The following is a 15939-nucleotide window of genomic DNA, read 5'->3' on the forward strand; positions in this document are numbered from 1 at the left end:
TGTTCAGGTTGGTACCAGGTGGGTTTGGGAAAGGTTTGATCTCCTCAGGTTGGTACCAGGTAGGTTTTGGTCTCCTCAGGGTGGTACCAGGAGGGTTTTGGGGGGGTTTTTACTGTCTCAGGTTGGTACCAGGTAGGTTTTGGGGAGTTTTTACCTCCTGAGGTTGGTACCAGGAGGGTTTTGATCTCCTCAGGGTGGTACCAGGAGGGTTTTGGGGGGTTTTTACCTCCTCAGGTTGGTACCAGGAGGGTTTTGGGGACGGTCTGACCTCCTTGGATCAGCACCAGGGGGGTTTCAGGGCTTTGGGGGCTCCCCAGCAGGGAGAGGCTGAGCCCCCCCAGAGCAGCCCTGGACGCTGAGCCCCGTCCCCAGCACACCGATGGCCCTGAGTGCGACAGGGCTGGGGACACAGAGCTGTCCCCCTCGACCCAAACACCCCAAAGAGAGCAGAGCCCTCCCCTCAGAGGTGTCCCAGTCCCCAGCAGGGTTTGTGTGGGACCTACTGGATTTGCTGTGCCTCATGTCCAGCACCTTGGCGTTGGCGCTGAGCTGGTAGAGGGTCTCCAGCAGCTGCGAGGTTTTGCGGTACAGGCTCTGCGTGGGCAGCCCCTCGCCCGGCCGCTCCCGCGCCACCCGCGGCACCTGCAGCGGGGCCAGGCTGGCCAGCTCCATCCTCAGCTGGGCACCCTGGCATCCACGGAAACCGTCAGGGAACGCCGGGAAACGGCAGCGCGGAGGAGAGGCCGGTGGGAAACGGGATAAGAACGGGATAGAACGCTCTGGAAGGGGTGGGAACGGGGAAGTGACACGGGGATGGCGGGGGGACTGGGTTGGGGACGTTAAGGAGCTGCTGCATCTCATCCATCAATTAATATCTGTTATAATGGTTGGTTAATTGGATTGTCGGCTGCTGTGCCCCATGGGGTGTTCATCAATCAATCAATCGATTGATCAATCAATCAGGTGGTGCCAGCAGTGTCTGGACCGAGGGGACCGGGGCTGGCAAGGATGTCACCAGCACCCCCAGCTCCAGGAACACCCCCAGTTCCAGCTGCACCCCCAACTCCACCAGCACCCCCAGCTCCAGGAACACCCCCAGTTCCAGCAGCACCCCCAGCTCCAGCAGCACCCCCAGTTCCAGGAGCACCCCCAGTTCCAGCTGCACCCCCAGCTCCAGCTGCACCCCCAGCTCCAGGAACACCCCCAGTTCCAGCAGCACCCCCAGCTCCAGGAACACCCCCAGTTCCAGCTGCACCCCCAGTTCCAGCTGCACCCCCAGCTCCACCAGCACCCCCAGTTCCAGCAGCACCCCCAGTTCCAGGAGCACCCCCAGCTCCAGCTGCACCCCCAGCTCCAGGAACACCCCCAGCTCCAGGAACACCCCCAGCTCCAGCTGCACCCCCAGCTCCAGCTGCACCCCCAGCTCCAGGAACACCCCCAGTTCCAGCAGCACCCCCAGCTCCAGGAACACCCCCAGTTCCAGCTGCACCCCCAGTTCCAGGAGCACCCCCAGTTCCAGGAGCACCCCCAGTTCCAGCTGCACCCCCAGCTCCAGCAGCACCCCCAGTTCCAGGAGCACCCCCAGCTCCAGGAACACCCCCAGTTCCAGCAGCACCCCCAGCTCCAGCAGCACCCCCAGCTCCAGCAGCATCCCCAGCTCCAGCAGCACCCCCAGCTCCAGCTGCACCCCCAGTTCCAGGAGCACCCCCAGCTCCAGCTGCACCCCCAGCTCCAGGAACACCCCCAGTTCCAGGAGCGCCCCCAGTTCCAGCAGCACCCCCAGCTCCAGCTGCACCCCCAGTTCCAGCAGCACCCCCAGCTCCAGGAGCGCCCCCAGCTCCAGCAGCATCCCCAGCTCCAGCTGCACCCCCAGACCCCAGTGTTGCTCTCAGCTCACTCCCCTGGAGCCCTCCAGATCAGAGCCTGGTCTCCAGCTCATCCCACAGGGATCACATCCCGCAGGGATCCCACATCCCACACGGATCCCACACGGATCCCACAGAGATCCCACACGGATCCCACAGGGATCCCACCCCACACTCCCCCTGACCTTGAGCAGGTTGTTCTCGTTCTTGAGGTGTTTCAGGGACAGCTGCAGGGCGTCGATCTGCTGCAGCAGGAGGGGTGAGTCCTTCACCTGGACCGGCCCGGAGCCGCCTCCCGGCACCTGCCCGGCACCGACACCTGCCGAGGGACACCGGTGTCAGCGCTGCCAGCCCCAGGGGACACCCACATCAGCGCTGCCAGCCCCCAGGGGACACCGGTGTCAGTGCTGCCAGCCCCAGGGGACACCCACATCAGCGCTGCCAGCCCCCAGGGGACACCGGTGTCAGCGCTGCCAGCCCCAGGGGACACCCACATCAGTGCTGCCAGCCCCCAGGGGACACCGGTGTCAGCGCTGCCAGCCCCCAGGGGACACCGGTGTCAGCGCTGCCAGCCCTCAGGGGACATGGGGACACAGGGACATGGGGATATGGGGACACGGGGATATGGGGACACGGGGACACAAGGACATGGGGATATGGGGACATGGGGACATAGAGATACGGGGACACAGGGACATGGGGATATGGGGACACGGGGATATGGGGACGCAGGGACATGGGGACACGGGGACACAGGGACATGGGGACACGGGGATATGGGGACACAGGGACATGGGAACACAGGGACATTGGGATATGGGGACACAGGTACACGGGGACACAGGAACACAGGGACATGGAGATACAGGGATATGGGGACATGGGAACACGGGGACACAGGGACATGGGGACACAGGGATATACAGGGATATGGGGACACGGGGATATGGGAACACAGAGACACAGGGACAGGGGGACACGGGGACATGGGGACACAGGGACATGGGGACACAGCGCGCTGGCACCAACACCTGGCACCTCCCCGGGGCTCCCAGCAGCTCCCAGTGCCCCTTCCCAAGGCTCTCCAGGTCACCCCAATGCACATCCAGCACAGCTCCGTGCTCATCCCTCCCTCCCCAGGCTGCGGGTGTGCTGGGTTTGGCTTCCCCGCCATGCTCCGGGGGCTGCATGCAGGGTGTCCGTACCTCGCTGCTGTTCCTCTGCAGCACAGGGAGAGAGGCCGGGAGAGACAAGAGAAATCGGGATTAAAGGCCCGGATTGGGCGGGAGAGGAGCCGTGGCTGGAGCAGCTCCGGGACCCCAGGGCCACATCTGGGACTGAGCCCATTCCCAGCAGCTGGGAGCGAGCCAGGCAGGGCCCCTGGGGCTGCTCCTTTGGCAGCACAACATCCCTGGGAGCCAGGACTGGGAACAGCGAGAGGCTGTGGCTCTGTGAGAGCCAGCAGCTGCCGTGGGAGCACCATCCCCAAACTGCCATCCCACAGCACCTCTGGAGCTCCTGGCGAGCTGCCCCCGCTCACCTCCGGCGATGCCGGACACGATGGAGGCCACGCCCGAGGCCGGGGACCCCCGCAGCCCCTCGATCGTCCGCTTGGACTGGTTGTTCAGGCGCTGCTTCAGCTCCACCTTCTCCGACTCCAGCTGGTCGATGTCAGCCTGGAGAGCGTCCATGGTCTCCTCAAACTCCCTGGGAAGAGCACACGGAGGGAGGGGTGTGTGAGGATCCCTTAGCCTGTCCCTCCAGCCCTTGTCTCCAGCTCTCCTGGAGCCCCTGCAGGGACTCTCAGCATTCCCTGGAATTTTCCCTTCTCCAGGGGAACATTCCCAGCTCTCCCAGCCTGGCTCCAGCTCTTGGAGCAGCTCCCTGGCTTCCTCCGGATGAGCTCCCCCAGCTTCACACCCCCAGCCCCATTCCAAACTTACTTCTCCTTCTTTTTGAGCAGCGTCTGGGTCTCGTCCAGCTTGGTCTGGATCTTCTCCACGCGGTCATCCGCGTCCTTGGAGGCGCTGTCCAGCTTCTTCTCCAGGAGGCTGAGCCGCACGTTGGCCTCGCTGAGCTCCTCGCCCTGCAGCGGCAGGGAGGGAAGCAGGGAGCTGGGAGAGCCCCCCAAATCACCAGCACCCGCGGCTGGAGCCCAAAACAGCTCCCAGCTCCCGCCCTCAGCACCCCACAACACGGCAGGGGCGAGGTCTGGGCGGCAGCACCCCCCTGCCCACGGGAAAACATCCCCGGGAGATGTGGATGGGGCTTGGGATCGGCATCTCCGCAGGCAGGGAGGCACCGGGAGCGTGGGGGGAATCCCACAGCTGGCAGGAAAGTGGGGATGGGTGGGGGACAGGATGGGATGGGTGAGGAAGAGGCTGGGATGGGTGAGGAAGAGGCTGGGAGTGATGAGGAGGCAGGGATTGATAAGGAAGAGGCAGGGATTGATGAGGAAGAGGCTGGGGTTGATGAAGGACAGGCAGGGATTGATGAAGAACAGGCTGGGATTGATGAGGAAGAGGCAGGGATTGATGAGGAAGAGGCAGGGATTGATGAAGGACAGGCAGGGATTGATGACGAAGAGGCAGGGATTGATGAAGAACACGCAGGGATTGATGAGGAAGAGGCAGGGATTGATGAGGAAGAGGCTGGGCTTGATGAAGGATAGGCAGGAAGCAATGAGGAGGAGGCTGGGGTTGATGAAGAACAGGCAGGGATTGATGAGGAAGAGGCTGGGGTTGATGAAGGACAGGCAGGGATTGATGAGGAAGAGGCAGGAATCAATGAGGAGGAGGCAGGGATGGGTGAGGAAGAGGCAGGAATCGATGAGAAGGAGGCAGGGATGGGTGAGGGACCAGCAGGGATGGGTGAGGAGGAGGCAGGAATCGATGAAGAACAGGCAGGGATGGCTGAGGAGGAGCCAGGAGAGCAGGGATCAGCGAGGAACACCTCACCTTGATCTTGAGGGACTTCTTCAGCTCCTTAATGACCGTCTCCCTGTCCTCCAGCTTCAGCCCCAGCCCCTCGGCATCCGTGATCTCCGCCCGGAGCGCGGCCGCCCGGAGCTCCGCCGGCGGCGTGGGCTGCACCACAGGGACAGGCGGGATTTCAGGAGCAATCCCAGCCACCACAGCTCCCCAGATCTCCCCAAACCTCCCCAAACCCCTGTCCTGGTCACCCCCAGAGCCCAGCCCACCTTGCTCTGCGGGCGGTCGGCGTCGTACTCGCCCTCCTGCATGGCTGTGGCCATCTTGTTCATGGTGGCCATGAGGATGCTGCAGGACTGGCGCAGGCACTCGTAGGGATTGATGCCCTGGGAGCCGTAAATCTGGCAAGGAGGGCAAGGACGTGGGTGGTGGCTCTGGGCCGGGCCCACCCACCCACATCACACAACTGGAGATTCCTTCTGATGGTGAAAATGTCACAGAGATGGTGAAAATGTTCTTTTTGATGGTTAAAATGTTCCTGTCTGATGGTGAAAATGTTGTTCTGATGGCTAAAATGTCCCTTTGATGGTTAAAATGTCCCTCTCTGATGGTTAAAATGTCCTGTGATGGTTAAAATGTCCCAGAGATGGTTAAAATGTTCCTCTCTGATGGTTAAAATGTTCTTTTGACGGTTAAAATGTCCCTGTGATGGTTGAAATGTCCCTGTGATGGTTGAAATGTCCCAGAGATGGTTAAAATGTCCCTCTCTGATGGTTAAAATGTTCTTTTGACGGTTAAAATGTCCCAGAGATGGTTAAAATGAACCTGTGATGGTTAAAATGTCCCTCTCTGATGGTTAAAATGAACCTGTGATGGTTAAGGATGTCCCTCTGATATTCAAGAATCACCCTTAAAACCCACACCCGACACAAAACCTTCACTTCCACCAGCGAGTCCAACCAAGAAAATGCAGAATGCTCCACACACACCAACCCGAGCAGCAGCAAACGGGGCTGGATGCTGAGCACAGGGCCCAGCCCTTGTCCTTCTCCAGTGACACCCGGGACACCACACCCACCGTGCCCAGGGAAAGCTGGAAAGGCTCTGCAGGGCTCAGGGGATCAGCCTGGGGAAAACCATCCCTCTCTCTGCAGGAATTCCCCACGATCATTCCCCGCTGTGGGAATTGTGAGGGGACGTCCCACCACAGCTGGAAAAACCCCAGCAGAGACCACGGAGGAGCCACAGGGACAGCGCACGTGGCGTTCCCTGGGCTGGGAACGGCGGGAGTGTGATGGTGTTCCAGCTGGGAACGGCGGGAGTGTGATGGTGTTCCAGCTGGGAACAGTGGGAGTGTGATGGTGTTCCAGCTGGGAACGGCGGGAGTGTGATGGTGTTCCAGCTGGGAACAGTGGGAGTGTGATGGTGTTCCAGCTGGGAACGGCGGGAGTGTGATGGTGTTCCAGCTGGGAACGGTGGGAGTGTGATGGTGTTCCAGCTGGGAACAGTGGGAGTGTGATGGTGTTCCAGCTGGGAACAGCTGGAGTGTGATGGTGTTCCAGCTGGGAACGGCGGGAGTGTGATGGTGTTCCAGCTGGGAACAGTGGGAGTGTGATGGTGTTCCAGCTGGGAACGGCGGGAGTGTGATGGTGTTCCAGCTGGGAACGGTGGGAGTGTGATGGTGTTCCAGCTGGGAACAGTGGGAGTGTGATGGTGTTCCAGCTGGGAACAGCTGGAGTGTGATGGTGTTCCAGCTGGGAACGGCCCGAGTGTGATGGTGTTCCAGCTGGGAACGGCGGGAGTGTGATGGTGTTCCAGCTGGGAACAGCGGGAGTGTGATGGTGTTCCAGCTGGGAACAGCCCGAGTGTGATGGTGTTCCAGCTGGGAACAGTGGGAGTGTGATGGTGTTCCAGCTGGGAACGGCTGGAGTGTGATGGTGTTCCAGCTGGGAACGGCGGGAGTGTGATGGTGTTCCAGCTGGGAACAGCCCGAGTGTGATGGTGTTCCAGCTGGGAACAGCCCGAGTGTGATGGTGTTCCAGCTGGGAACAGCCCGAGTGTGATGGTGTTCCAGCTGGGAACGGCGGGAGTGTGATGGTGTTCCAGCTGGGAACGGCGGGAATGGAAAGGGGAAAGGGAAGGGGAAAGGAAAGAGGAAAGGAAAGAGGGGAGAGGGGAGAGGGGAGAGGGGAGAGGGGAGAGGGGAGAGGGGAGAGGGGAGAGGGGAGAGGGGAGAGGGGAGAGGGGAGAGGGGAGAGGGGAGAGGGGAGAGGGGAGGAGAGGAGAGGAGAGGAGAGGAGAGGAGAGGAGAGGAGAGGAGAGGAGAGGAGAGGAGAGGAGAGGAGAGGAGAGGAGAGGAGAGGAGAGGAGAGGAGAGGAGAGGAGAGGAGAGGAGAGGAGAGGAGAGGAGAGGGAAGGGAAGGGAAGGGAAGGGAAGGGAAGGGAAGGGAAGGGAAGGGAAGGGAAGGGAAGGGAAGGGAAGGGAAGGGAAGGGAAGGGAAGGGAAGGGAAGGGAAGGGAAGGGAAGGGAAGGGAAGGGAAGGGAAGGGAAGGGAAGGGAAGGGAAGGGAAGGGAAGGGAAGGGAAGGGAAGGGAAGGGAAGGGAAGGGAAGGGAAGGGAAGGGAAGGGAAGGGAAGGGAAGGGAAGGAAAGGAAAGGAAAGGAAAGGAAAGGAAAGGAAAGGAAAGGAAAGGAAAGGAAAGGAAAGGAAAGGAAAGGAAAGGAAAGGAAAGGAAAGGAAAGGAAAGGAAAGGAAAGGAAAGGAAAGGAAAGGAAAGGAAAGGAAAGGAAAGGAAAGGAAAGGAAAGGAAAGGAAAGGAAAGGAAAGGGTCCCACCTGCTCGCTGACTTTGAAGGCCAGCTCCTCGAGGCGCGGTGCTGGCAGCCCCTCGTTCTCGGCCAGCGGCGCGATCAGCTGCGCCCCGGCCGCCGCCACCTCCTGCAGCACGGCCACCACCCAGGTCAGGTGCTTCCGGCACTCCTGCAGCGTGTCCGACACCTGCAGGGACAGAGAGGGGTCAGCGGGAGGGGGAGCCTGGAATCCCGCCCCGGGATGGCCGCTGGGACTGGGGGAAATAACGGGAAGATGGAGGGAAACAGGTCCTGGGTGTGAATCCAGGTCTCCAGGTGAGGTGGGAATGGAAAATCCAGGTGCCACATCCATTGTGGCTCCTCCAGGAGAGACTGAGGGAGCTGGGAAGGGATTGGAACCCCAGGAGGGGCTGAGGGAGCTGGGAAGGGTCTGGAACCCCAGGAGAGGCTGAGGGAGATGGGGAGGGGATGGAACCCCAGGAGGGGCTGAGGGAGATGGGAAGGGTCTGGAGCCCCAGGAGGGGCTGAGGGAGATGGGGAGGGGTCTGGAGCCCCAGGAGGGGCTGAGGGAGATGGGGAAGGGGCCCAGCCTGGAGAAAAGGAGGCTCAGGGGGCCCTTGTGGCTCTGCTGCCAGGAGGGGACAGCCGGGGAACAGGGACAGGGACAGGAGGAGAGGGAACGGCCTCAGGCTGGGCCAAACTGGATATTGGGAAAATCCCTCCTGGGCAGGGGGGAGTCCCCACCCCTGGGGGGATTTGACATCCAGAGGTGGCACTTGGGGACAGTCAGTGATGGCCCTGGCAGTGCTGGAGCTGGGGCTGGACCCGGGGATCTCCGCGGGATTTTCCAACCTAAACCAGTGCCTGATTCCACGATCCCAGCTCGGCTCACACCACCTCCCTCCGCATTCCCAGCCTCCCACAGCTCCCAGCCCGTGCCTGACCTGCGGCCCGAAGCCCAGGGCCGCGGGGATTCCCGGCGCGTCCGTGCCCGGCATGCGGCGCCGGATCTTCTTGCAGAACTGGCGGATGTCGCTGCAGGACGTCTCCAGGTCCTTGAGCAGGATGGCCAGGTCTGCCGCCTCCTGCCCGGCCTGGGGACACACACGGACCTCAGAGGGACACGGGGACACAGAGGGACACAGGGACATGGGGACCTCAGAGGGACATGGGGACACAGAGGGACATGGGGACATGGGGAGCTCAGAGGGACATGGGGACACAGAGAGCTCAGAGGGACATGGGGACATTGGGACCTCAGAGGGACATGGGGACACAGAGAGCTCAGAGGGACAGGGGGACACAGAGGGACATGGTGACATGGGGACCTCAGAGGGACAGGGAGACACAGAGGGACACGGGGACACGGGGAGCTCAGAGGGACAGGGGGACATAGAGAGCTCAGAGGGACAGGGGGACACAGAGGGACATGGTGACATGGGGACCTCAGAGGGACAGGGAGACACAGAGGGACACGGGGACACGGGGAGCTCAGAGGGACAGGGGGACATAGAGGGACCTCAGAAGGACATGGGGACATGGGGAGCTCAGAGGGACACAGGGAGCTAGGAGGGACATGGGGACAGAGGGCCATGGGGACACAGAGGGAGCTCTGACAGACACAGGGACAGAGTGGGACACAGAGGGACCTCAGAGGGACAGGGGGAAACAGAGGGACCTCAGAGGGATTTGGGGACATGAGGAGCTCAGAGGGACACAGGGAGCTAGGAGGGACATGGGGACAGAGGGACATGGGGACACAGAAGGACAGGGGGACACAGAGGGACACGGGGACACAGAGTGACATGGGGACACAGAGAGCTCAGAGGGACAGGGGGACACAGAGGGACATGGGGACACAGAGAGCTCAGAGGGACATGGGGACACAGAAGGACATGGGGACACAGAGAGCTCAGAGGGACACAGGGAGCTAGGAGGGACATGGGGACAGAGGGACATGGGGACACAGAAGGACAGGGGGACACAGAGGGACACGGGGACACAGAGGGAGCTCTGACAGACACAGAGACAGAGAGGAACCTCAGAGGGACATGAGGAGAGAGAGGGACTTTAGAGGACCTCAGACGGAGGGACACGGGGACAGCAGGAAGGTGGCACGTGCCCAGCCATCCTGGCAGGTGCCACCTGGAGGAAGATCCTCCCTGGAGGAAGATCCTCCCTGGAGGAAGATCCTCCCTGGAGTAAGATCCTCCCTGGAGGAAGATCCTACCTGGAGGAAGATCCTACCTGGAGGAAGGCCCGCAGCCGGCACACCTCCACCCCCATGCAGTCCAAGGCACTCTGGGTGAACTGCGGGCACAGGGACAGGGACCCTCAGCGTGGGGACAGGGACAGGAGGGCTCCCAGGCCACACTCATCCAGTCCCAGGAATTCCAGGACGGACCCTGCCACCAGCCCAGGATTTTCAGGAGCAGGGAAAGGGGTCAGGCAGGACACTGGGAAATCCGGGATACAACCCTGAGACACGAGGGTCTCCACACTCCCATCCCTGCTCTCCTCATCCCCGTGATCCTGTTCCGGATCCCCACACCAGATCCCACACCAGATCCCGTTCCAGATCCTGCTCCAGATCCTAGTCCAGATCCTGCTGCAGATCCCCTCTCCAGATCCCATTTCAGATCCTGCTCCAGATCCCAGCCCAGATCCCCACACCAGATCCCCACACCAGATCCCCACTCCAGATCCCCACACCAGATCCTTGCTCCAGATCCCCATTCCAGATCCCCACACCAGATCCCCACACCAGATCCCCACACCAGATCCTTGCTCCAGATCCCCACTCCAGATCCCCACACCAGATCCCCACACCAGATCCCCACTCCAGATCCTTGCTCCAGATCCCCATTCCAGATCCCCACACCAGATCCCCACTCCAGATCCTCTCTCCAGATCCCCACTCCAGATCCCCACTCCAGATCCTCTCTCCAGATCCCCTCTCCAGATCCCCACTCCAGATCCCCACACCAGATCCCCACTCCAGATCCCCACTCCAGATCCCCTCTCCAGATCCCCTCTCCAGATCCCCACTCCAGATCCCAACTCCAGATCCCCTCTCCAGATCCCCTCTCCAGATCCCCTCTCCAGATCCCCACTCCAGATCCCCACTCCAGATCCCCACACCAGATCCCCTCTCCAGATCCCCTCTCCAGATCCCCTCTCCAGATCCCCACTCCAGATCCCCACTCCAGATCCCCACACCAGATCCCCTCTCCAGATCCCCACACCAGATCCCCTCTCCAGATCCCCACTCCAGATCCCCTCTCCAGATCCCCACTCCAGATCCCCACTCCAGATCCCCACACCACATCCCCACTCCAGATCCCCTCTCCAGATCCCCACACCAGATCCCGTTGCAGATCCCTCTGAGATGCCCACAGCAGACCCCATTCCAGAAGCCATGTCCCCTGGGTGCCAGCGCTGGGGGTGGCTGCAGGGATCCCGGGGGACACAGAGGTGGAAAAGCGGGGCAGGGCTGTCCCCGCTCACCTTGATGTGGTCGGCCAGCTGCAGGGTGCAGTCCTCAGCCTGGTCGGCCAGGTGGATGCTGTACAGGTGCTGTGGGAATGGCAGGGTCAGCACACGTGGAAAAACCCAACGTGGGAACGCCCAAAAAAAACCCAAATTGTGAGAGTTTGGGCGGGTTTATTTTAAATGGAAGTAACAGCAGTGCCCCAAAAGAGCTGGCGGTGCTCAGTTCCACAGGTGAAGGAATGTGGGACGGGATCCTCCGGGGATCAGGAGGATCCATCCTCAGGGCACACACCCAAAGGAAAGGGCTGCCAAAAGGAGCTCCCATCCCAGATTTTCACCTGTCCCCAGGGTCACCCCCAGCCCCACCTGGTAGTACTTGATGGCTTTGGTGAGCGGCTCCACGTTGACGGTCTCGTCCAGCTGGTCCTTGTGGAGCAGCTCGATCAGGAAGTCCAGGGAGCGCTCGTGGACGCTCATCTCGGGGTACAGGGTCCCCACCTTCTTGTACACCTCCACGCTGCAGCGGTTCAGGGCCCTGAGGGGACAGGGACAAGGGGCTGGACGCGGGGAACGGGAGCCCTGAGGCGCTGCTGGCCTGGGGACGGGGACACAGCCGTGAGCTGGGTGGTGCTGCAGGCCCAGGGGAACACCGGGAGGGTCACGGGGATGGGAATAAGGGAGTGAGGGGATCCTGCTGCTTCTTTGTAGCTGGATCCCAAAATTCCTTCCCGTGTCACCTCTTGAGGAGGAGAACTCATCCTCCTTTTCTAGCCTGGCTCCCAAAATCCCTTCCCGTGTCACCCCCTGGGAAGGACACGGAGAGGCCATGGAAAAAGGGATCCCACTGCTTTTTTTCTAGGCTGGCTCCCAAAATCCCAGGTGATCCTTTGAGAAGGACACAGACAGGTCATGGAGAAAGGGATCCCACTGCTTTTTTCCAGCCCAGCTCCCAAAATCCTGTGTGATCCTTTGGGAAGGACAAACAGAAGTCACAGGGAAGGGGATCCTCCCAAGGGAATAAAGGGATCCTGCTGCTCTTTTCCATCCCAGCTCCCAGAATCCCGGGTGATCTCTTGGGAAGGACACAGACAGATCATAGAGAAAGGGATCCCACTGCTTTTTCCCATCCCAGCTCCCAAAATCCCACGTGATCTTTGGGGAAGGACAGACAGAGGTCATGGAGAAAGGGATCCCACTGCTCTTTTCCATCCCAGCTCCCAAAATCCCAGGTGATTTCTTGGGAAGGACACACAGAGGTCATGGAGAAAGGGATCCCACTGCTTTTTCCCATCCCAGCTCCCAGAATCCCGGGTGATCTCTTGGGAAGGACACAGACAGGTCATGGAGAAAGGGATCCCACTGCTTTTTTCCCATCCCAGCTCCCAAAATCCCAGGTGATTTCTTGGGAAGGACACAGACAGGTCATGGAGAAAGGGATCCCACTGCTTTTTCCCATCCCAGCTCCCAGAATCCCTTCCCACGTCATCCCCTGGGAGGAACACACAGGGAGGATCACAGAGGAACCACCCCACGGCAAGGAGATGAAACCATCCCAGCACCTTTTCCCAGCCCCCGGATTCCCTGGGATCCCCAGATCCCTGGAATTCGGCCGGCAGAGGGAGGGCAGGGCGGGGCAGGGACTCACTGCTCGTATTTGTGGAGCGTGGCCTGGAGCAGGCTCAGGGAGTAGACGAGGCCAGCGGCGAAGCTGAGCTGCTCGCCCGGGGCTCCTCGCAGCCCCGCCCGCTCGGCGCAGCTCTCGCTCAGCTCGAACCTCTCCTGAGCCTGTTTGCTGATCAGCTCGGCCTGCAGGAGACACGGAAATCCCTCAGGGCGTCCCAACCTTGCCTGCTCTGTCCCGCTGAGCCACGGCCGACAGCCCCTGCACCTCCAAAGAGTGACCTGTCCTTGCTGAGTGACCACCCCTGGCGGCTGCTCCCCTTCCCTTCTCCGGGAGCACTCGATAGTCCTGGGATCATGGAGTTATTTAGGTTGGGAAGGTCCCTTAAGACCATCGAGTCCAGCTGTTCCCCCAGCACCGCCACTGACCCTGTCCCCAAGTGCCACATCCGCAGGGCTGTTAAATCCCCCCAGGGATGGGGACCCCGCCGCTGTCCCCAGCAGCTGTGCCAGGGCTGGACACCCCTTTCCAGAAGGAATTTTCCCAATATCCCACCTGAACCCCCCAGGGATGGTGACTCCAATCACTCAAAAACATTGTGGAGCTGCTCCAGCAGCAAACAGCCCGGATCCCCAATTCCCCCGGGGACTGAGGCGCTGCTCCCCATCCCAGCTCTCCCCAGGCTGTCCCACCTTGCAGATGAGGCGTGGGATGAGCAGCAGCACCAGGACGCAGTCGTGGTCGCCGCCGTGCCGCAGGAAGCTGTCGGGCATGAAGGAGGTGAGGAGGGACACGTGCCGGTTGGCCTGCTGCACTTCCATCTGCCGCAGCTCCATCTCGATGGCCTGTGATGGGGGACACCCAGAGCCGCTCAGAGCGGGAGAAAATCATGGAATTCTGCTCCTTGGAGAGTCTGGGATCTCCCAGCGCACCCAGTGCCACCCCCTGCCATGGGCGGGGATCCTCCCACTGTCCCAGGGTGCTCCAGCCTGGCTTTGGACACTTCCAGGGATCCAGGGGTAGCCAGAGGTTCTCTGGGAAATCCATTCCAGGGCCTCACCACCCTCACAGGGAGGAATTCCTTCCCAATATCCCATCCAGCCCTGCCCTCTGGCACTGGAAGCCATTCCCTGTCTCCAGTCCCACCATTCCCTTGTCCCCAGTCCCTCTCCAGCTCTCCTGGAGCCCCTCTAGGCCCTGGAAGGGGCTCTGGGCTCTCCCCAGAGCCTTCCCTTCTCCAGGTGAATTCCTGAATTCCTGGCTCTCCCAGCTGGCTCCAAAATCCTGGAACGGTTTGGGTTTGGGTTTTAAAGCCCATCTCATTCCACCCCATCCACGGGCAGGGACAGCTCCCACCGTCCCAGGGCGCTCCCAGCCCTGTCCAGCCTGGCTTTGGACACTTCCAGGGATCCAGGGACAGCCACAGCTCCTCTGGGAACACCCTGGAGCCCGTCCCAGGGCGTGGATGAGCCCATCCACGTCTCCTGCTGGCCCTACCTTGGCGTGGGCTTTCGTCTCTGCAAATTTGATCTTGAAGTCGAACATTTCGGGGGGCGGCTGCTGCTGCTTCTCGGCAGACGCTTCCTGCTGGCTCATCAGCTCCCGGTTCACGTCCTGGGGACACGGGGACATGAAGCCCAGGGACCCCCAGGGACCCCCAGGGACACGGGGACATGGAGCCCAGGGACCCCCAGGGACCCCCAGGGACACGGGGACATGGAGGCCAGGGACCCCCAGGGACACGGGGACATGGAGCCCAGGGACCCCCAGGGACACGGGGACATGGAGCCCAGGGACCCCCAGCCCCTCCCCACACCTCCTCCTGGGGGGCAACACCCCGAGCAGGCACAGGGGAGGGAGAGGCACCAAGAAGTGTCAATATCCACAGGTTCATTCCCCTGAATCAAGACCTGAGCCCAGGGCTGGGATAACCCCCACAGGGAAGAATTTCTTCCCAACATCCCATCTCAATCTCCCTTTTCCCAGTGGGAAGCCATTCCCTGGGTCCTGTCCCTCCAACCCTTGTCCCAAGTCCCTCTAGGAGCCCCTTTAGGGCACTGGGAAGGGCTCTGAGGTCTCCTTGGCGCCTTCCCTTCTGCAGGCAGGACATTCCCAGCTCTCTGCAGGACGAGGCAGTGGGAGGGACCCCGTGGAAGCTCCACGAGGAACCCACCCAGCCCCGAGCCGTGTCCTGCCGTGCCCAGCTCCACAGGACATTCCCATGGGATGCTCCCTCTGGCTCTCCTGGCCACGGGCTGAGCTCCAGGAGGAGCAGGGGGTGTCACCTGCAGGTGAGCCGTGAGCTCCCGGTACTTTTTGATGGTCTGCTGGTAGTCGGCCACGGTCTCCTGGGCGGCCTCCACGCGCTTCTCGGCCTCGCGCACGCGCGCCGTGGCCATGTCCAGCTGCTCGCGCAGCTCCAGCTCCGTCTCCCGCGCGTTCTCCTGCAGCTCGTCGTTCATCTCGTTCATGGCTTCCTGCGGGGACAGTCACGCCGTGCGGCTCAGACGCGTCCCAGCGCTCCGGAGAGCTTCCCAAAATCCCTCTGGCTCTGCGGATCCCGGTGCTGGCCCCTGGAGCAGCTCCTGTCCCAGGGACTTCTGCCTTACCAGGTCCCCGACGGTCTCACGCAGCTCCCGGACCTTCTCCTCCAGATCCAGGTTTCTCTCTGTCAGAGTCTCCACCATCTCCTCAGCACCCAGCGCTGCATCCACCTGAAGGAGACACATCCCAGTCCATCCCGGTACATCCCGGTCCATCCCAGTGCCAGGAGACACATCCCAGTCCATCCTAGTCCATCCCAAACATCCCAGTGCCAGGAGACACATCCCAGTCCATCCCGGTCCATCCCAGTCCATCCCAGTGCCAGGAGACACATCCCAGTCCATCCCGGTACATCCCAGTCCATCCCAGTGCCAGGAGACACATCCCAGTCCATCCTAGTCCATCCCAAACATCCCAGTCCATCCCAAACATCCCAGTGCCAGGAGACACATCCCGGTCCATCCCGGTACGTCCCGGTCCATCCCAGTCCATCCCACACATCCCAGTCCATCCCAATCCATCCCAGTCCATCCCAGTCCATCCCAGTCCATCCCAGTGCCAGGAGACACATCCCGGTCCATCCCAGTCCATCCCAGTGCCAGGAGACACATCCCGGTCCATCCCGGTACGTCCCGGTCCATCCCAGTGCCAGGAGACACATCCCAGTCCATCCCAGT

The 15939-nt window shown here is 61.5% G+C and overlaps 1 protein-coding gene across 31 annotated transcripts in view; it reads right to left on the reverse strand.

Annotated features, from left to right (window-relative positions):
* The window catches only part of DCTN1 (dynactin subunit 1), a 63097-nt gene that overhangs the window by 1249 nt on the left and 45909 nt on the right, over positions 1-15939 (reverse strand). For 16 of the 31 annotated variants that reach the window (XM_086890244.1, XM_086890236.1, XM_086890241.1 and 13 more), the window contains 16 exons: positions 15328-15432; positions 15004-15195; positions 14216-14332; positions 13411-13563; positions 12743-12903; positions 11464-11632; positions 11113-11181; positions 9853-9915; positions 8550-8699; positions 7631-7792; positions 5065-5196; positions 4823-4951; positions 3809-3951; positions 3406-3572; positions 2051-2184; positions 504-687 (listed from right to left, as the gene is read on the reverse strand). In XM_086890244.1, the coding sequence (XP_086746370.1) occupies positions 504-687; positions 2051-2184; positions 3406-3572; positions 3809-3951; positions 4823-4951; positions 5065-5196; positions 7631-7792; positions 8550-8699; positions 9853-9915; positions 11113-11181; positions 11464-11632; positions 12743-12903; positions 13411-13563; positions 14216-14332; positions 15004-15195; positions 15328-15432 (2230 nt within the window). Of the gene's footprint in view, positions 1-503; positions 688-2050; positions 2185-3070; positions 3086-3395; positions 3573-3808; positions 3952-4822; positions 4952-5064; positions 5197-7630; positions 7793-8549; positions 8700-9852; positions 9916-11112; positions 11182-11463; positions 11633-12742; positions 12904-13410; positions 13564-14215; positions 14333-15003; positions 15196-15327; positions 15433-15939 lie in introns of all 31 variants that reach the window. The other 15 variants (XM_086890228.1, XM_086890219.1, XM_086890216.1 and 12 more) reach the window with 2 other exon arrangements.

This window comes from Cyanistes caeruleus, chromosome 5 (assembly GCF_971803275.1).
Source record: "Cyanistes caeruleus chromosome 5, bCyaCae1.hap1.1, whole genome shotgun sequence".
NCBI classification, from domain to species: Eukaryota; Metazoa; Chordata; class Aves; order Passeriformes; family Paridae; genus Cyanistes; species Cyanistes caeruleus.